Source organism: Nilaparvata lugens, chromosome 4 (genome assembly GCF_014356525.2).
Source record: "Nilaparvata lugens isolate BPH chromosome 4, ASM1435652v1, whole genome shotgun sequence".
In the NCBI taxonomy this organism is placed as follows: domain Eukaryota; kingdom Metazoa; phylum Arthropoda; class Insecta; order Hemiptera; family Delphacidae; genus Nilaparvata; species Nilaparvata lugens.
In genome coordinates this window covers 67,513,189-67,537,683 of record NC_052507.1, presented here as the reverse complement: position 1 = coordinate 67,537,683, position 24,495 = coordinate 67,513,189, and the positions used below count along the sequence as shown (strand labels likewise).

The window sequence follows — 24,495 nt, the reverse complement described above, 5'->3', positions numbered from 1 at the left end:
TTGTAGAAAAATTATATTATCTACTAGTTACGGATACTTCACATAATCTACATAATAAATTATATTATGTACTAGTCACGGAATCAATTCAATCAAAATAGTTCAATTTTCTAGTTTTTCAAAATTTAATTTTAACGTGACTTTGACTATGACTACGACTACGCCCCGTTTCGGAAAGCCAATTTTCTGACTAGCTTTTTAAAGTCTAGAACTTAGCTAAATCCCGAGCTCGGAAACCAGCTCTGAAATTAGTAGAAAAATGAAACTAGATTTTGTATTAATGATTTGAAGTATTTCAAGTGATTTTGTATTTTGTATTTTTGTATTTTGGCAAATAAAGATATAAAAAAAACTTTTCGCCACACTTGGATGTAATGAGCTGGTTTACGTGCGTCATATGGAGGCCGAAAGTGATTGTTTTCCGACCAGGCCGGTAAAACTTTACAGCCCTAGGGCTGTAAAATGACCTTGAATAACAGCTGATCGTGTCCGATCTCACAAAAATCATGGAGAGATAATCTCATAATGACTGTAATAATCTATATAATTATGTATCGTGAATCGCGGTATTATGTCTATAATAATATATTTTATAAATTACTGTTTCATAATTTAATATTATTATTGTGTTTTTGATATCAAACAATAGAATACGATGATATATCCATAGCCTCAACAATATAATGTTGGCTACATTGTCCATTGTCAGAAAGGTACGTATCGCAAGTCTTTAAAAGTGAAGAATCGAATTTGAAATCAAAGTACAATAATTGTATCGATATTTAAAAGTGAGGTAGAGTAATAATTGTTTCTTTTTTATTATCGAATTCCACTTCTTAATGCAATACAATCAACAATAATAATAGGAAAATACAGCAGAGATCTAAAGTTTAAGGTAAGCCTACTGGTGAAACTCAGCCTTGACTAAAAAATTCCTAGTAATTTTTCCGTAATTCATTATTAAAACTTTTAGATAATTTTTCTTCAATATCAAACCATATAGAGAAAACATTAGGCCCACTCAAGATTGAATCTTCGAATGTTTTCTCTATGATTTAACTATTTTCAGAGCAATATTTTGTTGTGAAAATGCCGGCAAACCGGCTTAAAGTTTGCCGCTATAGGCTACACTATATAGTAGCCTACATACGTTACCTGACTTACAGGCCAGTTCAAAAGGAGCAATGGCCGAGAGTGTAAAGGCGTGTACTCAAAAGCTCTAAGCTCAGTGAATTACAAACATGATCTAGGTTCGAACCTCGGTCAGTGACATTTTTTTTGTCGATGAATTTCGACTTTTATTAGCTATTTTTTATATTAGTTACCGTAATTTAAATTTCAATCAATTTTTTAGATATATTTTGAGACAAAACTGTGAAATATGCAATTATATTAATTTTTTAATCACATTATTTCACAATAGTAATGAAAATTCTATTCATCCATCTATCCATGAGATATTGCACCAGGCGCAAAGCGCGAGCTATAAAAATTCAAACAATTATTCGAAATATTAATAGTATAAAAATATTGTCACTATTGTAAATCATTAATTAGTAATATTGAAATTAATTGACAGTGAAAGTTGTCATAACCAAGATTCAAACTATCAAAATAGGCTGTTTGAATTTTATTTATTTTTTAATTTCTCATATATTGGGAAGTTTTTTTTTGGTGTGGCGAAAAATAGCGTTCGCACCATGGGCAAAAATGTATTTCCGGCTCTCAATCTTTTCTAGTCCTCGGCCTACGGCCTCGGACTTAAAAACCGATTTCGAGCCGGAAATATCTCATTTTCGGCCCTAGGTGCGAAATATACTATTACCCACAGTAACTTTTCATCCATATCGTGGCATGAGGCTAAAGATTTCTGCTCAAACTTTTGAATACAAAATCATTCCCTTAACCTATATTTTTTAGAAGTGGGCTCGCAACTAGATATAAAAAAACTTGACCCCTAGTAACTTCTCATCTATATCGAGGCTTGAGGCTAAAGATTTCTGCTCAAACTATTGAATACAATGTCATTTCCTTGACCTATATTTTTTAGAAGTGGGCTCGCTCTCAATTTTTTTTGTCTTTTTCTCTTTTTTCCTCTCTCATCCTTTCCTTTTTCACTTTTCGTTCATTACTTTTAATAAACCCCTAAACCAGCCTATCACTGCTTTATGACTAGCTTTTCCAAATAAAATGTAACATCCGATGATAGCTCTGTTAAGCTAATTTATAGTCAAATTTATTTATTTGAATAAATAAATCAAGTAAATTTTTAGAACAAGTACAATAATGTGAAAGAATACAAAAGTGAATGTGAAAGTAATACAGATGCAATATAATGTAAAGGCACACATTCAATTAAGCAAAGCAATATAGCAATCAAATCAATAGTAAAAAATATAATAGAAATACAAGTTTTATTCAAAGTCATGTATCCGTTTCTCGAATATTTCACATTACTAAAATTATATTTATTTGATGTATGTGTGAAAAATAACTTGTACAGTGACATTCAAATACATGCTTTCGTTATTCGAATATTTCACATGACATTAATTCGATTTATGTGTGGAATTTCAGATGAGACTAAGCAAGTGATGCGTCTCAGTCTTGATGCATTTTCGTTGACCAAGTATTATAACCTTTTCGGCATCAGCAAAGTGAAATCGGCTGCAGTCACCGCTTTCCGATCAAGCTACCGGCATCCCAATGATCGGTTGTAAGTGTCAACTTCAAATCATAAATATTTATAAAATATAGTGAGCAGTAGACTATATTTATAGGAAACATTCTATTGAAATAGGAAAATATGGTAAATGGAAACTCACATCATTCTATATCAGTGCAAACGTCTAAATTCTTCTTAAAATAACAATTTTGTGTTATGAAATGTTTCGAAAACCAAATTATCAGAACAGTATGTTGAAGCTAAACTTTTTCCATCTGTTTTCCATTTCAGGCTCGGATCTGAGCGCTATTTCAGTGCCATTTCTGCAGATAGGGAAATATTGTCATTGTCTTCTCTAGAACTCATAACAGATGCTCTTCTGGAAATAATGGAGGTAAGATATCACGCTTATAATTATGATTCATTCAATTTTAAGTTCATCTTCAGTACCCGCAACACAGAACAGCAAGCTTAGAGAAAGGGCCACATTATAGCGGATTAAGAGCTTATAACTCTCTTCCTATTGAAATTAAATTTATTGAGAGCCCAAAAAGGTTTAAAATGCAATAAAAGCTAAATTGATCGATGCATCTCCGTACAGTGTAGAGGAAAGCTTCAACTATTGGCGCGTGTAGGTATTTTTTTGCTAGCATATATATTTTCAACTGCTTTGTATGTTCTGATTTTCTTCTTTTTTTCTTTATTTTATGATTACTTTTTTGAGTACTGTACTCAATACTTTTTGACGTGTCATATACTACCAAGCTTTGCTTGATTATGTAGTGTTACATGACGAAAATTAAACTAAACTAAACTAAGATAATTCGTTTATTCATACATTCATGGATACAATATCATTCTTGACTCATAGTAATAGGATATGTTGATAGGATTGATATTTGTGTAAACGATTCTAAGGAAAAAGAGATGGTACTTATTGCAGTCAGGAAGCAGTTGTTTCAGCTGCACTTCAATTTTTCAAATATTCAACAAGTGATAAAGTTTTTTAAAAAGTTTTCAAATGATAATTGTATTTCCTTATTTCGCTGTCAATCGAATTAGGAAATTCAACCTACAAATGATCACAATCACATAGAAGAAAGATTGCCATTTTCAAATGTAAATAAAATGAAGTATAAATCATTAAATTATCAATAGATAAACATAAACATAAACTAGTACTTATAAAAACACTCAACTCACATGGGTTATTTTTAACAAATTAATAAAAACAAAATAAGAATCTTGCAGTCCCCTTTATTTTTTTAATTTTTTTTGAATAAAGGGTATTAAAAGATTTTTATTTTTTTATTAACTATTATTTATTTATTCAATGTTGTTGAAAATGGCTCTCACGAGTCAAAACACTCGAAACATGTTATGCATTGATAAAATATAAAAGGGTTTATAATTTTGTTTCAATAATTTGAGGTATAATCTTAACAAATGTTGTACTATTCTTGTGGATAATTTCATGAATATCACATGAGACACACTAAATGATGTTCATTTCATAATTTGAAGTGAGGAATATGTTGTAATTTTGTACGTGTTTTGTCTTTTGCAGGCATGCATGCGTGATATACCAGACTGTGATTGGCTGCAGACATGGACTGCTCTTGCAAAGAATTTTGCATTCTGCTACAACCCCGCCCTCCAACCACGTGCATTGATAGTTCTAGGATGTATTTGTAAGTTCGATTTGTCATTAATTCTTCCCCAACTTTAGATATTTCACGCGTAGTTACTTTAACATTCTAGATTCTATCTAAACAAAGATTCGATCTACGCAAGATTAGAGATGGTACATTTCATTTCATCTGAATACATTAAGCTTATATGCAGAAATTTCTGAGATTTTTTATCCTATCCAAGGGATACTTACTACTTGGTCCTGCAGTGTATTGTGAAGTTTTTCTCAATCTCCAAGTGTCTTTGCCAATCTCTATTATTCTGCACCCTTCAACTTCATATCTTATTTCTCATTATGTGATTATCTTTTCACATGTTATCACCTTCTCGTCATAAGTTATATCTTCTCACTTTCTTTTGTATTCTTGAAAAATATTTTCTTTATGACTTCTTGAACAGTCTTGTACTTACAATCCTCTTAAACCTGAGTCCCTTATCCACTTAGGGCCGGTTTCCGAGCTCGGGATTTAGCTAAATTATAGACTTTAACTGGCTTTAAACTCTGGAGTCAGAAAATTGGATTTCCGAGTCAGAGCGTTAACTTAGTTGAGGACTTAAATAGACTCTGGAGTTTAGAGATCATGTTAGACCCTGGAGTTTATAATTTCGCTTTCTGAGTGAAGGGCTTATAAGTCCAGGACTTTAATTAGATTCTCGCCTCTTTCCGAGTCAAGGATTTATCAAAAATCGTCAAGTCCAGGACTTGAAACAGCGTGATTTCAAACCCTCGACTGGGGTAGGGTTTAAATTCAAGTTCTAGACTTAACTGAGCAAACACAATTCAGTTATTGTTTTGGAGTAGATAAAAAGCCAAATAGATGTCATGGAATACCTAAATTATTTGGATTAGTCCATCTAAATTCATAATTTATAGTTTGGAAGTTCATTTTGGAATAAAATTGTATCAGAATTATGCGTAAAAAACTAACCTCATTTTACGACTGTGACATAACCTAAAAATGTTCAAGCAAAATAATACAAGGATTGCATGGAATTTATATTCCAATTTGAATGTTATTAATCAATGTCATACTCAACATATCAATAATAAATTATTACTCCAGTTTTTTTTCAAAACAAATACGTTTTCAAACTCAATAGCCTAATGAAATTTTTATTCCGAAATCACTGGTTAGGATCAATGATCAATAATAGCATAACGTAAAATGAAATGTTTATTCATTCACCTTTCAAAGGTTTTGCTTTGAATAGGCCTACAAAGAAATCGAAACGTATTTTCACAAAATAGTTGGGAGAGCATGCTCATTTGAATTGTCCTGCTGTAATCAGCTGTTTCCGTTTTGCTATAATGCCAACAATACAACAGCAAAATATTGTGAATTTCCCTCATGTGTACTGCGTTAAAGACCTGGACTCAAATACGTCGAGAACTTGAAAGACTCCGGAGTTTAGAAGATAAAATCTTGACTCAGAAAGTCAATTTAGACCAGAGAGCTTATTTTAGTCCTTGACTCTATAAGTCCAGAACTTATAGATCCCGTGCTCGGAAACCGGCCCTAAATGAATCTTACAATGGTACAATTTTCCAAGCATTTTTCTATCTCACCGTTATCACGTCTTTGCCATCCACGAAAACCCCTACTGGTCTCAAAATGTATGGGTTGATTTCTCTTCATGCAATTTCCAATATATACAGCATCACTGTATAATAATTATCCCAAACATCCAATGAAACAATCTAGCAGTTGCTTAGCTACAATTTCTAATAAAATCTTCCATTTTCAGAGATATTATGAGATGTATCATTATTATTAACCTATTTTGGAAATTTTAAACGTTCAAGAGCTCAGTACAATTTAGAACAATAAAATTACAAATTTTGATATACAAATTAACTACATATCATAGATCTACATATCTACATCTATCTATCATATCTACAATATAGATATGGCCTAGTTCAGAACTGGCCCACTCCCAAATTTTATAAACAGTAAAATTTAAAAAACGATAAGTTATATTTTAGGTTAAAGAGTTTGGTAGTCTGGAAATCAGCACGCTGATAATTATTGATAATATATATTTCAGTTTTGCTCTTTTATTACTCCTAATTTTGACCCAGGACATGATTTTCTAACTCATCATCACCACATTCACGTAAATCAAGAGTGATAATGCATTGAAAATAATAAATTATTGTTGATGAAATTAAAAAAATCATTTATGGTTTACTAGAGTTTTGTTTTATATTAATCTTATGTATTTTTTTCAGGTAAAAGTGTAACCGATCATGATATCAAACAAATCTTGAGAATACTCGTGAAAGCTCTGGAAAGTTTCAATGATATAGTGCTTTTGGAAGCTTTGGTGATGTGTCTGACAAGGCTGCAACCCCTACTCAGATCGGTCAGTATACTACTTTTTACTCGAAAAATCACAAAACTATAATGTAGCTCATCGTTTTAAAATAAGTAATCACAGTGTGGTGAACAGCCTAGCTATTTTTACTTTCCTTGCCCTATTACCATAGGTAAGGAAAGTATTGCTTTCCGAAAAAAAAATCAGGTACCCCAATTCCTGAATTTATAATATACGTTTCAAGGTCCCCTGAGTCCAAAAAAGTGGTTTTTGGGTATTGGTCTGTGTGTGTGTGTGTGTGTGTGTGTGTGTGTGTGTGTGTGTGTGTGTGTGTGTGTGTGTGTGTATGAGTGTATGTGCGTCTGTGTACACGATATCTCATCTCCCAATCAACGGAATGACTTGAAATTTGGAACTTGAGGTCCTTACAATATAAGGATCCGACACGAACAATTTCGATCAAATGCAATCCAAGATGGCGGCTAAAATGGCGAAAATGTTGTCAAAAACAGGGTTTTTCGCGGTTTTCTCGGAAACGGCTCCAACGATCTTGATCAAATTTATATCTAGAATAGTCATTGATAAGCTCTATCAACTGCCACAAGTCCCATATCTGTAAAAAATTCAGGAGCTCCGTCTCATCTATGCAAAGTTTGATTTTAGATTCCCATTTATCAGGCTTCAGATACAATTTAAACAAAAAGTTTTGAGTGGAAAAGATTGAGCATGAGAATCTGTACAATTGATGTTCAGTAACATTTTCACCTAGAATTGAAAATAAGCTTGAAATTCGAGAAAATGTGATTATCCAATTGCAAACTGTTGGCAACTGTTGATTCTATTATATGATTCACTATGAAGAGATAGCAGACCTCGTATGTTCCCAGCGTTATTGTCCTGTCACCAGCTGACTCAGATCTTTGTTTTTAAGTAGACTTGAGATGTGAACACTAGCGTCAGGTGATCGATTTTCATAACGGCAAGGAAATTATGTGAGTGCGCCACACCAGATTTTTTTCACTTGAAAATTATAATACAGCTCATTATTTCAAAATAAGTACATACAGTTCGGTGAGTAGCCTATTGTTTACTTGAAAAATTACAAAAATATAATGAAGCTTATCATTTTGGAATATTCACACACACTTGACTCCCTGCTTGATTATTTTGTATCCTACTTCAAAATCAATGTAGCTAAATATACTTATGAGATGCTCTGCCTGGTTCTACCTGCTATCGGCACTAGTGGATCAAGTTATGTCTCATAGGCAATTTCTTATTTATAGTAAAGGTAGCCACTAAAGACAGGACAAATGTGTCGAGCATGTATGAACGGATATGTCTTCGAACGAGAAAGATATTTACGCAAAAGGCTTCGAACGAAAAACAGCTGTTTTACAGTAGCTTTTAAAATAAAATAAACAACCAGTAACAACTAAAAAATTACACTTTATAATGATGCAATAGTTATTTGTGCAACTAGTGCGCAAAGTGACAGTTTGCTGCACCGAAAGAAACGTTTACGCCCGAGCCGTAGGCGAGGGCGGAATGGCTTCTTGAGTGCAGCAGAGGAACTTTGCTCACGTATTTCACATTAAACTTTTCCTACAGTTACCATTGATTATGAGAAGTGGCTGATTAAATGATTATGGGTAAAATGATGGCTGAAATCCATCAAATGTTTGTGTGTGTGATGCTGTTATTAATAACAACCTTAATTAATTTAAAAATTAATAATCCAATTGAAGTTGAAATTCTCAGCCAAAGTTCTCATTTTTATTCATTCAAGAATCAGAAAAAATACAGATAGAGCAAAAAATTCGCATTCAAAATACACGCCAACAAGATGGCTGAACCGACAAGCGCGCGACCTAGCGGGAAGAATCGTACCTAAGTTTGTTTCATCCAGCTACTGAAACAGGATTCAGAAATTTAGACTTTTGCTCAAATCACTGAGAAAAATGCTCAAAGTAAACTGAAAAATATTTATAAAAATAACATAGACAACAGAGAATATATTTTATTGTAGTATTGTTATGTTTTTTATTATTTTTATTTATATGAACATCGAATGGTAATCATTTAACCTCAAAATTCGAATTTTATAATGTATATTTGCTACTTTTCTCATTTCTTGCAGTTGAAATAATAATTATCAATAGGAAAGAACTATTATTTATTATTAAATGATGAGAATTCGTAAATGATGATTATTTAATTATGATTTAGATGAACATTATTCTTGTTTTGGATTTATAGATTGGGATTTTATCATAAATGTAGGGTAGCCATTGAAATGATTCTTATCTAAATCTAACCACAGTCATTGTTACCAACTTAATTTTTTTTCGTGCACTAATCCCCCATATAACCCACCAACTATTTTGAGTTGCCATGTTGCAAATCTGGAGTGCAGAAAAAACATTTTCCCGCACTAGAGCGGAAAAGTGAATCTTTGGGTATTGTAATCAGTACAGGAACAGCAACTTTCCGAGGTAGCTGTAGGAAAAAAATAATTTAACCTCAAATAGAGCAGCGAAGAAGAAAAATTAACATTAGAAAATTTAAAATTTAAAACAACGTATATGACAAACATGTGTGTTCACACATGTTCAACACACTCGATGTCCTGTCGTTAGTGGCCACCCTGAACAAATTCAAATATTTATTGCTATGCTCCACTCCTTTGGATGTACCTTACTGTTTGATTTGCTCTTCCAATTATTATTCTTCTCGAGCTCTAATATACTAAGGTCCGGATGCACAGAAGTCTGTTAAATTGTAATCGTAATTAATTTTACGAAAACAACAATTAGAGAAGGCTTTTTCGAAAAATAGGCTTCTCTGTCTAGTTCTTATGAAATTAATCACGATTAAAATTCAGCTTTTGTGCAACCGGCACTAATACGCTTATTAGTTTTCTAACATACTCCTCTCCGTCGAGAGTAAGTGATTATTGATGAGATTATCGTTTCATTCATTATTGCTAATGAGAATTATGCTAGAGAATAAGTTAGAAGTTGGAGAATAAGTGATTATTGATAACTTTCGTTTTATTCATTATTGTTGCTACTTTATTATTATAATTTTAATTTTAATTGCAAATCTTTGACAGGAATCTCCAATCCATCGAGCTCTTTTCTGGGTGGCTGTCTCTGTCCTGCAACTGGATCAGGTGTCGCTCTACGCAGCTGGACTAGCATTGCTCGAACAAAATCTCCACACTCTAGATTCGCAAGGAGTCTTTGAAAACAAGGTCAGCCAATTATGAAAAGTTTCATCAGTATTCATTCACCGATTGTGACATTCAAAACAGAATCCTCCATTCATATGAACATTATTTATAGAAAATTTAGATCATTGTTGTGTTTTGCATCTTTATCTGTAATAATGAAGTATTGGTTATTGATTGTGAAATTCAAAACGAAATCTTCCTTCCATACCAAATTATTCATGACAATTTCTAATGATTATCGTGTCTTGCATCCTTTGTTACCTCTTATTTCTCAATGAAGTATTGGTTATTGATTGTGAATTTAAAACGGAATTTTCTCTTTACACCAAATTATTCATGACAATTTTTAATGACTCGTGTATTGCATCCTTTGTTACCTCATATGTCTCAATGAAGAATTGGTTATTGATTGTGAATTTAAAACTGAATTTTCTTTTTATTCCAAATTATTCATGACAATTTTCAATGATTCTCGTGTATTGCATCCTTTGTCACCTCATCATGTCTCAACGAAGTATTCGTTACTTTATTAAAGTGAGGTTGATGTTTGAAACTATTCAGAAAGAATTTGATAAATCTATGATGACTACATTGATTTATATTTTGGGAAGTGACTGTCTCATTCTATCTTGAATCATCGAAATATCTTTCTCCTTCACTTGAGAGCTTTGTCTGCTGTTATACAACAAGCTTAAAGTAATCAGCTGCTGAAACAGCAGATATAAAAGTAATTGTTCAGATTTGAACAATTGTCCACCTCTATATCACAATTTTTCAGGACAAATTTGGTTGTTTACCAAAATCACTGCATGTTGTAGAAGTAATTGTAAGGATTCCAACTCAATTCCATCAACATAAAAACACTGATTAACTCAGTTGAACCCTCTGCTGTTTCTTACTTGTATAATTGAGAAAATGTGTTAATTTTTCAATTATAAATAAAAAACGAATTTTTCTTTATTCTTTAGTTAGTGGTGGAAATGGCTTCATTCTCTGTTAAATCGACTTATTCGAATTAGTTCAAACTTTTTGTTATGTGTTGGTGTGTGCTTTCTATGAATGTGATACTATCTGTTACTTGTAGTCTTTGGAAAGTGTTTTGATGGCCACCCGAGAGCCTCTTGAATGGCACTTCAAACAGCTGGACCATGCAGTTGGACTCAGCTTCAAAGGTGAACACCTTTTTCCCTCTTATTAATCTATAACTACTTATCTATTACTATTATTTAACTCAGCTTTAAAGGTGAGCACCTTCTTCCCTCTCGTAAATCGATAACTGATTATTTATTACTATTATCTAACTATTATTTAACCATTTATTTAATTATTATTTATCAGCTTCTACTATTTAGTGGTCCCATACCATTAGAATACAGTTACTATATAATCATATGGTTATACTGTATATTTACTGTACACTGGACCAACCTTATTGGTCATGATCAAGAAAGAGTTATCAATAACCTGGCAGTCGTCTGAGTTATCGATCAAACTATCGGAAAGAAACTAAAATTGTGCCAGTGGACAACCATTTGTTCCAGTAGAGGTTCTCAATAAACGAGATACCAAATTAGAAAATAATAATGCATAAGAAAATGAATTATTCGATTCTTTATTGTTCAATTCGTTTAGACTTTACTTTGAGTGAACCAGTGATCACTTGTATCGATATTAAAATATCAATAGTATAGAGGTCCAGTATCGAAATTTATTTATATAAATTTCATTTTCAATTTGTGATAGTGTACGCAGACTATATAATTTTTACTGCTCTCATAATTTTAGAATTACTTGGGCCATCAATGGATGAACTGAAGTTTTATAGTTTTTCATAGTGTAAGATTTATAGTGAAATGAAAGTTAATGGTTAGTCTCTGAGACTAGTTTTAATGAAAATCGACATAAAAAAATTCATTTTCGATAGTATCGATTCTAACATTTGATACTATCGATATTACTGGTTCAGTCAAAGTAGAGTTTCTCGTTCAATTTCCTTATAATTAATAGGTATCGGGGACCTAGCTCTGGAGTACAAAAGCAAAAAAAAAATATTACGAAAGAAGAAATTATAATAACATTCATACAGAAATGTTCTATCTAATCACAGTAAATTGAGATTAGTTCCCAGAAGAATGCAAAAATTTCCCTCACAAAGGCCCAGTTGCACAAAAGCCGGTTAAATTTTAATCCTGATTAACTTCACGTGAACCAAATCAGAGAAGACCATTTCAAAAAGATGGATCTACTGCAATTAATCAAGATTGAAAATAACGCGGCTCTTTTGCAACCGGCACTGAGTACCTGATTGAATGATTAAAAAAGTTCAACAGCTGAGTCATAATTTTGACACAGTCCCACTCACATGAACTCGCTCACTCACTTCCATCACCAACAGACGACGAAATAATTATTATCAGTTGTTTTTCCAAGGATGAATAATAATTATCCTTTTAATGTCCTTCAGCGAGTTTTCTCAGGGATGAGACCTAGTGCAATCGAATCTTTATATTATAAACCTACTATGTTCTGAATTTAATGAGAATCGTTAGAGCCGTTTTTGAGATCCGGTGAAATACAAACATATAAACATCCAAACATCTTAACATATAAATAGAAGTTGCTCGTTTGATAGTACAGGATTTGCAGTGATTCTAGCTTGGTCTTTCATTTTCGATAGTATTGATTATAAAATTTGATACTATCGATATTACTGTTTCAGTCAAAGTAGATATTCTCGTTCAATTCCTTATAATTATTATTTGCAGTGATTCTAGTTTGGTCTCTATATTATATACTAGCAGGTAACTCGTGCTCCGCAAGAGTCTAATTAAAAACTTGACAAACTGAAAACTTGACCTACTGAAATCTTTAAGAATTTAAAATAGGCCTATAACCATGCTCGGTAAATAAAGAATCTCTATGCAATATTTCAAGGTAATCATTCCAGTATTTCAGATGTGATGATGCGTCATTCGTGAATTTCCTATCCTGTACATGTATAACCCAATTCTTTATTATATTATAGATAAATTGTGGTTTTCATAATAAATTAATTTATCCGATCCACTGCAGGCCGGATATTATAAAGTGGTTGTAAGATGAGTTTGGTATGATGTTGACAGCCAACTTCCACTTTGCACTTGTCGGCCACCTGCTGAAAGGCTTCCGACACTCGAGTCCGACGACCGTTGGCCGCGCGCAGCGAGTTCTCAACTCGATGCTCGGCATCATTGCCAAGCCGACCAAACGAGACAAGTTCGAAGTGACTCCGGACAGTGTCGCCTATCTAGCCGGTAAACAATCACAATAGAGCATGTAATCACTCAATCTGCCTGCCTGCAAGGTAACTCATTCCCACAAACTGCATTACTGATTTCACCTTCACTTACACAAACTGTATAGGTGCGTACAGATTTACGCGCCGCAAACATGAGCAATTCACTTCTAATCAGCTGATGACAAGGTTTTTATATTTGTATCTTACCGTTTCTATAAAAATACAGATATAGTCAGCTGATTAAAAGTGAATTGCTCATGTTCGCGGCGCGTATATCTGTTCGCACCTTAAGGCTGGTCACACACCGATTAGTCAAGACAAGACTAGTCACGTTTAGTCACAATACTTCACATTGTTGCTTATGACTTATGACGTAACACACACTGATTAGTCATTGTAATTAGACATTACTCCATAAGCAACAATGTGAAGTATTGTGACTAAACGTGACTAGTCCTGTCTTGACTAATCGGTGTGTGACCAGTCTAAAGGTGCGTACAGATATACGCGCCGCGAACATGAGCAATTCACTTTTAATCAGCTGATGCTAAGCTTCTTATATCTATATCTTATACCGTTTCTGTAAAAATACAGATATAGTCAGCTGATGCCAAGCTTCTTATATCTATATCTTATACCATTTCTGTAAAAATACAGATATAGTCAGTTGATTAAAAGTGAATTGCTCATGTTCGCGGCGCGTATATCTGTACGCACCTTAAGGTTTTACAGTCCGGGTCCTGTAGCTTTGCCTATCGGCGGAGGCCCGCTAGACTACAATACTACCCATTCAAAAACATCGAACATTTTTTAATCTTTCCATAAGCAACAGATGCTCTTTCGTATCTTCTCAAAAGCAACGTGTTGCATCCGAAAAGATACGCAAGGAAAGCGTTTTGGAGTTACGCTCTTTTAGCACAACACAGTTGACAGTGCTGGTCCTGTAGCTTTGCCCATCTTCTTATACTTGGAAATTTTCAGCTTGGAAGCCTGTCAGCTGACATTTGTTCAACATGCTCTTTCCATTGTTCTGTAGGTCGCTTCCTCCATCTAGGGATATAGGGTCTCTGAAGCCTGATGTTAATGCAAAGCCGTGAATATTACCCCGCGAACCATACCTTGCCTATATGCCGTTGCAAAGTCACGGAGGCAAAGCTACGGGTCGCGTACTGTATCATCATTTAATTTGCTTACTCTTGCTTCTAGGAATACCGAAAGTATTGGAACATAATGGAAAATAATAAAGCACCCTTTTACTTATCACAACTCGACTAGCTTCAACTCTTCAAGAGCCAATATAGGGGGGACCGAGCTTCGCTCTGGAGTACAAAAGCATACAAATTTTATAACAAAAGAGGAAATAATATATTTATAATTTATAGAATGATATACTATGTTTGTTACAATATTTGTTAATTTATCATTTACTATTCTACACTTATAGCATCTAGTTACTATTTTGGGTTTTTTAGAGTAAAAATTTAGCTCAACATTCATAACTATATTATGAAGTTTTCACTGAGAACTACTTCTAATTCTACTATCCAAAAAATGAATGTTATTCATACACTATGAACACTGAAAATGTATAGTCACTGCTAATACTATGTATCATCACTTCATAAACAAAATACTACACATGCAAAGGCCAACCAACAGCTGTGTGCATCTGCTAAAAAAAGTTTTAGTGTTGAAGAATTAAAAGAAAATTTAACTATTTGATGAATTTGGGAACATCACGAAAATATGTTTTTATTTTGAATATGATTATTATCTTTTATTAATTTTAATTAATTTCACCTTTCAAACCCTCAAGGCTCCTTCATCGTTTAGGTCGTGTTTATATTTTACAGTTTTGCATACGTCAGTTTGTGAATTTCGGGGATGAGATATTTTGATTTTCCACTGATGCACTCGCTCACTCATTATCATATCTAAAAACTACGAAAATCTCAGCTGTTTTTCCAAGGATGAATTATCCTTTTAATGTCGTTCAGCGAATTTTCCTAGGGATGAGACCTAGTGCAATCTAATTTTTATATCATAAACCTACTATGTTCCAAATTTCTTGAGAATCGTTAGAGCCGTTTTCGAGATCCGGTCACATACAGATATATATATAAACATAAAAATAATATATAAACAGAAATTGCTCGTTTAATAGTATAGGATTTCAAGTGTAAGTGCAGTGCAGTGTAAATGCCACTTGAAAATGGCTCTTGATGAGTTGAAACAAGTAGTGTTGTGATAAATAAAAGGGTACTTGATATATTATATTGTTTTACAATATCATTTCATACTTTGTTCTATGTTTGTTTATATCATTGAATCCGCTTTCATATGCTTTTTTTCATGTGCTTTCAAATATCACTTCTAGTTTTTATCTTTGAAGGACGCTGCACACAGGGATGACCTACTATAAAGAGGACCACGTTATGTTCTCTGATTGCTTCTGTGATGAATAGTTAATCTCTTTTCTGTGATAAATAAATTATACGTATATGCCAGTTCTCCAATTTTCATTGAAAGCTTCCATACATTCAATTGCTTTGTTGAATCAATGAGGGAATTATTGTTTGGGAATGAGGAATGCATAGAAGAAACAGCGCATTATAATGCTTAATACTTTAACCCTCGCTTGATATGTTTGAAGAGTTGTGTCTAATTTTCTAATTCAAGTTCAAATACTTGCAAATTCAAATTTCTGACAAAAATCTAGAAAGACATCTTCTTTGCCTTCATTTTTTTGGAAAGGGAGAAGAAATACTTTTCATGGAAATTATAGAAAACAATTTTTAATAATCATAATAATAATAGCATTTTATTGCAAGAGTTATGAATGATTGTGGTTGAAAAGAACATTTCTCTGTTTGACTACTTGTCTTACTTATGCCATCAACAAAATAATAATTTTATTATTCTGCTCCTGAAACGAATGCAGGGGGGCCCTCAGGGAGCGTTGGTGGGGGTTTGGACGCAAACCTTGTCTTTAAATTCTTGGCCAGCAGTGTAGCAATAACTAAAATGCTGAAATTATTCTGTATAGGGGGGAAGAAGTTGAATTTTCCCCAATAATTTAAGGTGTTTGGTGCTTTCATGGGCTTGCACATGTTCTACTCACGCTTGGCTTCAATTTTTTTTTTGTATATTGTGAGCTATTACTTTTTGTTACGGTATAATTATTATGTTTTGTTGAATGGAAGAATTAATTTCAATTTTTAATATTGACTTTGTCTCTCTCCCCAGCTCTTCTGTCAGTCTCTGAAGAAGTGAGAAGCAGATGTCACGTGAAGCATGCTGTGCAGAGGCTTGAACAAATGGGACCCCTGCAACAGGTAATTTATTATTTTATGCAATATTTTAAATCTCGATGAAATTCCAAGTTTTATGTTAGGTTGAGAACTTTGTTAAACACCACTATGAGATACCTTTTTTCCATCTTTGTAATAGTTCCAATTTACAAATGAATCGTTGAAAAATGAATATCAAACAACCTCCTGGCTGGATTTCGTCTGGTTTCAGAGTTCTTCAAGTCATACCTGATTTTTTTTTTTTTTTTTTTTTTTTAAGATTACGTCCTAAAGACTCCAGTCATGGAGTATAAGACAAGTCATGTTATTACATAATAATTCTAACACTAAGTAGTTCAACCTAGTTTAGGTTTGAAAGGAATTCTTGTACACTATAAAAAGCTTTATCAACTAAATATTTTTTCATTTGTTTTTGAAAATCTTCAAATCATCATTACTTTTCAAGATTTGAGGTAGCTTGTTATAAAATTTCCTACCAATATAATCTGGTTTTTGTTCAAATAACCTACTATTGTGACCCATTATATGATAATCTGCTCTGTTTCGCGTATTATACTCATGAACATCTGAATTCTGGATCACACCACTCTTTTTCACATGCATTACAACTTCATATACATACAAAGATGGCACAGTTAATAGACCAAGCTTTTTAAATAAAGGCCTACAAGAGTCTAACCTATTCACTTTCTCTATACATCTGAGTGCCTTCTTTTGAATCTTAAACACTCTGTCCATATTTTGTTGAGATGAATTACCCCATACTAAAATAGCATACCTAATATGAGATAGTATAAGTCCATGGTAAGCAGTTAACAGTAGTTTTTTATCATTCAGCCTAGCAAGCTGCCGCAGGACAAATACCCCAGATGATATCTTATTACATATCCTCTCAATGTAAGGATGCCATGTTAATTTCCTGTCCAATAAAATTCCCAAGAATGCTACTTTCTCTTCTGGTCTAATTCATTTTCCTCTACAAACACATTTATTTCTCTATCCTCTACTGAATTATATTTACTTTTGAATTGTAGGAATTGACATTTCTTACTATTTATTGTTAATTGCCTTTGCTTCAAGAATTGGACAATTGACTGTACTCCAGTAAAAGCATTTATTTCTAGACTATCTAATAAATAATTGTTAAAGATAAGCGATGTGTCATCAGCAAACAACAGAGCTCTGTGATCTTTTAACTCTTTTGGTAATTGGTTCACATACAACAGAAACAGTAAGGGACCCAGAATTGAGCCTTGAGGTACTCCAGCCTGGACCTCCAGTTTTTGAGATTTAATTTTTACTATTTCATTCCCATCCACCTTGGTAAGCTCAACACACTGGTTTCTACCTATGAGATATGATTCAAACCATTTTAGTTCTATACCATTCACACCTACAGTTTTTAGTATTCCAATAATATTCTATGGTTCACACAATCAAAAGCTTTGGATAAATCAAGAAATATTGCGGCTGCCTTCTCACCTGAATCTATTATATCTATTAGTCTTTCAACAGGGATACTATTGCAGTCTTAGTAGATTTCCCTTTCTGGAACCCATGCTGTTCATCACATATGAAATTAATTTCTTCCAGGTGCATCAATAACCTATTTAAAACTACTCTTTCAAAAATTTTACTTATTACATTTAGAATACTAATGGGTCTATAATTTTCAACTCTTCAGAATCACCGCTCTTGAAAATTGGCAAAATTTTTCCTTGTTTCAGATCATCAGGGAAAATACCCTGCTCTAGTGAAGTATTAAGGAGATGCAATAAAGGGTCCAGTATTCATTTTCACATTCTTTTAAAATTTTGCTTGAGACCCCATCCAATCCTACTGTTTTTTTGTTATTCAAATTTTTTATTATTCTTGACAACTCATCTCTTGATAATGGATGAAATTTAAATACCTTTTCAATTGGCTCAGCATTTAATGTAGTTGTATTATAAGTATTAGTGTTCAGTGACTTTTGAAGATTATATGCAACCTGTTGATAATATTTATTGAAAAAATTACAAATGTCTATACTATCATCCATATAATTCCACGTTCATCGATTATCCTAGGGACATTAGTAACTGTATCCTTTTGAGCTGCTCTCCTATTTCTATTAATTACCTCCCAAACAGCAGAGTTAAAATTGGTACTAGTTGTTAATATTTCAGCTGTTTTCTACACTTAGCTTTCCTCACTTCTTTTGCATAGTTTTTCTTTAGACATTTGTATTTGACCTCACTCGGAACATCCCTCACTAATTTAAATTCCTCATAAGCTTCCCTAACAATATTTCTTTGAGTAAGGATATCTTCAGTTATCCATTCATCTACTTTGTTTAATTTACTTTTTACTTTGACTTTTTTTATCGGACAGCATACACTAATGTGAAATCTTAGAGTATCAATGAATTGCTTATATTTGTAATTTAGGTTACAACTGTTATAAACACTACTCCAATTTTCTTGAAGCAGTTCTGCTTCAAACAATTTATATTTCCTAGCTCATATTGCTGAATTCTTTCACAAAAGTTTTTTTTCTGCTTGGATTCTGGCCCTGCAACTTAACATCTAAAATTTGATAGTTATGATCTGATAGATCTGAGCTACCTAACCTGACATTACAACCTTCTATATTTGTGAGGATATTATCAATAATTGTCTGTGAAGTTCGAGTTACTCTTGTATATTCGTGGACCTTAATTTCTAAATTATTCATATTAATAATATCTCTAATATCCTCTGTCATTTTATCGTGCCTGGCAAAATCGGTATTGAAATCTCCTACTACTATAACATTTGTGAAACGAGCGGTTGTAATTTCCAAAAGTGTATGGAGCAGCTCACAAAATTTTTGCCAGTCTCCATTTGGTGACCTATAGATACCTAACACTACTACCTCAAATTGATCATCAATTTTTAACCTTAGTCCCGTCACCTCTAAATCCATCTCAACAGAAAATCTCTTAACAAAATCCAGTTCATAAGTTTGGGTATGTTTAGCATTGCTAGTGAATATACATACACCACCACTTCTATGAGCTATTCTACAAAATTCTGATCTCAGTGAATAGCCTGGAATCCTAACTTGATTTATTTCCTTTATTTTTAAGCCATGCTCTGTGAAAATAACAATGTCAGGATCCTCCTGTTTAAGAAATACTTCTAATCTGTCAATTTTGTTGCGAAGATACTGAATATTTTGATGATAAATACTAAAAACCTTACCATCTTGTGCTACTCTATCTCTAGCATTTGTAGCTATTTCCCTTTCCCTGTTTTGAGCCAATTTACTAAAAAATCGTTATTTGTTTTTTTGACTGTTTTTGAACCAGAGGATTGCAAACGGCTTTCAATCAGCTCTGCCAATCTATTACAAAAGATTACTTTGCCAGATCGATTTAGATGCAACCCATGATTAGTGAAGTTATGTCTTTTCAGCCTTTCATTTAGAAAACAAATCCCCAGTTGTTTAGAATTCTTATTTTTTAGGCTGTTGATTGTATTATGGATTGATTTGTTTGTCGAATTGATTGCTTCATTTAATTCTGGCCTATCAAACCTATTAGGAATAGTACTTATTATTAAGTTTGTTTTTTTGCTGAGTGGCACAATTTCCTTGATTTTTTCTGTTACTTGAGGAAGATGATTCAAGTTAGGTTCATTTATATTATTTGAGCCACCCAGTACAATTAGATAGTCATTTTCATCAAAATGATATCAGAGACTTTGTTGTGATTTAACGACTAGTCAAGTGCAGCTGGAACCGATATGGTTTGAAATGCTCATTTGAAACACAAAATAATTTATCAATCTCAGTGAATTTTGAAATAGAATTTTGAAAAAATTTCAACTTTCTTGTTATGTGTATTCTTCAAACCAGAGTTGGACTTAGCCTATTCAAATTTATACAAGTCTTGATAACGTAGTCGCAAACCGCTGAATATTAATAGCCTATTTATTGATTAAAATATGTAAATGTTGCAGTTTGAAATTTTCTTAATCGGAGTTGAAATTTGGTCTATTATTTCGAACTACACAACTTGATAACTCAGTCTTAAACCGCTAAAATAGAGTTGAACATATATGGTTATTTGGCCAATTTGCCTAACTTGAGTTATTCGGAACAATTTTTTTGAAACTACAAAACTTGTCATAGGCCCATATTATGCACACCCTCAGTTTAAACTGAGATGAATAAGCTGATCGTTCAAACCCGGAATGTTACAAAATTTGAACTCAAATTCTAGGTCAAAACATCAGCTGATTCAATTGGAACATAAATAATAAGGCCCGCCGCAAAGTAGACCCACGTTAATCCACGAAAAGCAACCCACGCCGTGGTATGTTTTGTAAACCATTGCTATAGAATTATTCATAATCAATCAGCCGACAAGTGGATTATTCATTGCATAAATTACACAGATGTCTAGAGAAGCCTAGCAATGGTTTACAAAACATCCCACGGCGTGGGTTGCTTTTCGTGGATTAGCGTGGGTCTACTTAGCGGCGGGCCTAAATGAGACTAAACAATGATTAAACGGGCTTATTAGTTGAAACAACTTATGTCTCTTCTATTTGTCTGTGTGTACAAATTGAGATCGTGCTTCGCCAGCGCTTGCCTTCACCTGCCTGTATGTCAGCAATAGTGTTGTTCATTAGGCAAGCCACTTGACGAGAGTGTAGCGCCGGTATTAGAATGAATGCCACCATATCAACAATTAATCGTGGTTTAGTGTTCAACGTGAATGGTGTATATGACGCTTAGGGTTTCTTCACACTTAGCTATACTGAAATATACGTCCTATCTCCCAATGTTAAATCGAAGCTACTAATGTGAACGGGACAGATTTGTAGCTTGGATTTAAAATTGGGAGATGGGACGTATTTCAGCAAAGTGTGAACCTCTAAATATCGATATTTGTTGTTGGAAATATAATGTGAATGTTGCGTTGCAGTTGGCGGCTGGATTAAGCCAAAGAACTGATTCGGTGCACTCCAACCGTCGCCAAAAATCGTGGGATCTGCTCGATCAGAATGCTCTTGCCCAAGCACGCCAGCACAAACAGCAAACGCAGGTAAAAGGCTACTGCCTCAAATTATCCATTTTCGAAGCTAGTAGTGACTTAACATATTTTGGTTTTTGTTTGTTGACTCCTAACCAACATAGTAACATGTTGATTTTTGCTCATCACTAACTATTTTCTCCAGTCTGGTAGAGAAAGCTGTATATTCGAAGTAAGACTAAATATGCCTGTAGAACCTGTTGGTGTCGATGTATGTTTTATGTGCATCTAAATGTTCCCATCTCCTATTCCATGCTGCAATATTGTTGTGATTTTTTGAACATACATGTCATCAATCACATAATCATTCCATAGTTCACACAATCGAACCAGTCTTCCCTAACTTAATGCCTTTTCTATTGTTAAATAATTGTGTCCTCTTATAGCAGTGTAAACATAAATAAATTGTTTTTTAACCAGAAATAATCATGGATTAAAATATCTCTATTTTTCAGTTTGAGACATTATCATTTAGCAAATGCCTAGACTAAAACTGTGAAAATCTATATAATGGAGTTCTTCAAAAGTTTATTTCCAACAGGTTATGTAACGTAAGCTTTATGATGGGTAGTGAATTTCATACCAATTTTAAAGCCTAGGTTACATAACCTCATGGGAAGATACTTTTGGGCCACTCTGTATCAACGCTTCCTGAGTGTAATATATTCATGTAAATTGAAGTAAATTCAATCATGTTATTTATCAAATAACAGGGATAATTTCTCAATTTATTTGATGAGACTTTGACTTCCCTCATGAATAGATCTCTTAAAAAATGATTATTATTAAGATAATAGATCTCTTGAAAATTGCATTAGTAGCCAAAACATGTCGTGACGAAATAATTGAAAAGGGTACTTTGATTATATTAAAAGTAGCCCTAAAGAAAAAAAACAGACAATCTCTTGAAATGTATGTATCATACCAATAGAGTATCTCTACTAGAATAGTTAATAGCATGATGAGGAAATAATTTACTTAGTCAAGGGGAAATGTATAGACGAATACTATGTGTAGAATTCAACTCATTCTGGTTATTTACCTGGTTATAGGGAAAGTTTCCATTGTCAGCATGCCACGATCAAGACCATGTGTAAATATACTTCTTCATTTTTGTCAGTCAATCATCACCATCTTAAATATTATTCAACGACCTCAATATTTCCATTTCAAGAAAGCACCAAATGTAGTTTCACCAAAAATAATTTGATAGAAACTTTGAACACATCGTTTCTTTTTATAATTGAAATTAAAACAAGACTTGTGTAGTGCAGAAACAGGTTTTCTTGAATAGCAATTACCTGATGTTTCATGATTTATTATATTCTTGATGGAATTTTGTATTGTTATGAAGAACTTGCTACACAATTGAAGCCAATATAATTATCCTTCTCTACTCATAGCATAGAAACATTAATAAATCAGTTATTGTATCGTTTAATGCTTTGAAATATCCAAATCAATCAAACATGTTTTGATATTATTTGTATTTTGATGATTCACTATTTGATACAACATTCAAGTTTTACAACAATGTGTAAATAGAGAATTTGAAGTGATTTGATCCATTAAACGTTATGTCGTCGATTATAAATTTATTTCAAATTATTTTTCTATCAACAACTCTAATACCTGAAGCATTCAGATAATTATCGTGTGCAGATTCTTATCAAATTATTAGCTATCATGTAACATTATCATTACACCTCATTACATTGTAAAACATTCTACTCTTTAAAAATGGACTGCATCTATAAATGTTTTCTAAATGTATTGTCGGCTAACTTTTATCTAAACTTGAACGTATTTCCTTAGAGCTGTTATTCCTGATAAGTGTGATTAGAAAATCAATGGAATTATCTAAGTGTATTGTTGCATGCTTATGAACGCATAATGTGAGAGGGGCTGCTTTCTTGAGCAACGTATAGATGGTCAATTTTATTGCGCTATTTGGAAAAAAACATTCAGCACTCTTCTAACAGTAAGTTTTATAGGAAAATCGCATTTTCGATCGTACAAATTATCAATGAACCAATCAGAGAAGCCCTCTTTCCAAAAAATCTTTTTCTGATTGGTTCTCGTGTCATTCAATCATGATTAAAATTGAACAGGCTTTTGTGCAACCGCTCCTAAGGTTCCTTACGAGCAAACACTCGTGAGGTAAACCAGTGTCACTTGTTGAAGCGAACTTTTTCAAAAAATCAATTACTGTTACTTCCAAACGCTTTACTAAGAATGAATGATTTTCATTAATTATTTTTATAAGCTTATTAAATTCATACAAACTTTTAATTGTTCACAACGAAACTAATTTTCATCTTGAATTTTGAACGAATGTTCATTTGTTGCTACTGATGTCCATTAATGTGTTCAGATACACACGAACAGGACGTACATTATGTTGTGAGAAAATGTGATTTGTAAACTCATTCACACACACTTGATATCAATTAATTCGTTGTTCTATGGTAGTTGAATAGTGAGTAATAACTCAATTGAGACTGATTCCCGAACCCTAACATCTCTTCTATATTATCTATATCTAATTATTATAAACTATCAATGACTCCAAGGGTCGGTTTCAGAGCTCAGGATTTAGCTAAGTTCTAGACTTTAAACAGCTGGAGTCAGAAAATTGGCTCTCTAAAACGAGGTGCAGTCGCAGTTTTTATGCCAGTAGTCGTAGTTTTTATTTTCTTATTTCTATAATTGGAAAGGGTTTTCCTTGACGAAATTAAACATTCCCAAAAATTCAAAATAGCTGATACTTTACATTATTTTCTCTTTATTTTATTTTGTGTTTAATTTTCTAGTTTTTCGAAATTTAATTCAATCGTCACTATGACTACGACTATACCTCGTTTCGGAAAGCCAATTTTCTAAATCCAGCTGTTCAAAGTCTAGAACCTAGCCAAATCCCGAGCTCGGAAACCG

The 24,495-nt window shown here is 33.1% G+C and overlaps 1 protein-coding gene across 1 annotated transcript in view; it reads left to right on the top strand.

Annotated features, from left to right (window-relative positions):
- LOC111044527 (neurofibromin) overlaps positions 1-24,495 on the top strand; it is a 145,257-nt gene that overhangs the window by 96,665 nt on the left and 24,097 nt on the right. The window contains exons 39-47 of the mRNA XM_039427074.1: positions 2,578-2,716; positions 2,957-3,059; positions 4,233-4,356; positions 6,591-6,724; positions 9,792-9,932; positions 10,996-11,083; positions 13,034-13,204; positions 16,435-16,523; positions 21,454-21,573. Of these exons, the coding sequence (XP_039283008.1) occupies positions 2,578-2,716; positions 2,957-3,059; positions 4,233-4,356; positions 6,591-6,724; positions 9,792-9,932; positions 10,996-11,083; positions 13,034-13,204; positions 16,435-16,523; positions 21,454-21,573 (1,109 nt within the window). The remainder of the gene's footprint in view (positions 1-2,577; positions 2,717-2,956; positions 3,060-4,232; positions 4,357-6,590; positions 6,725-9,791; positions 9,933-10,995; positions 11,084-13,033; positions 13,205-16,434; positions 16,524-21,453; positions 21,574-24,495) is intronic.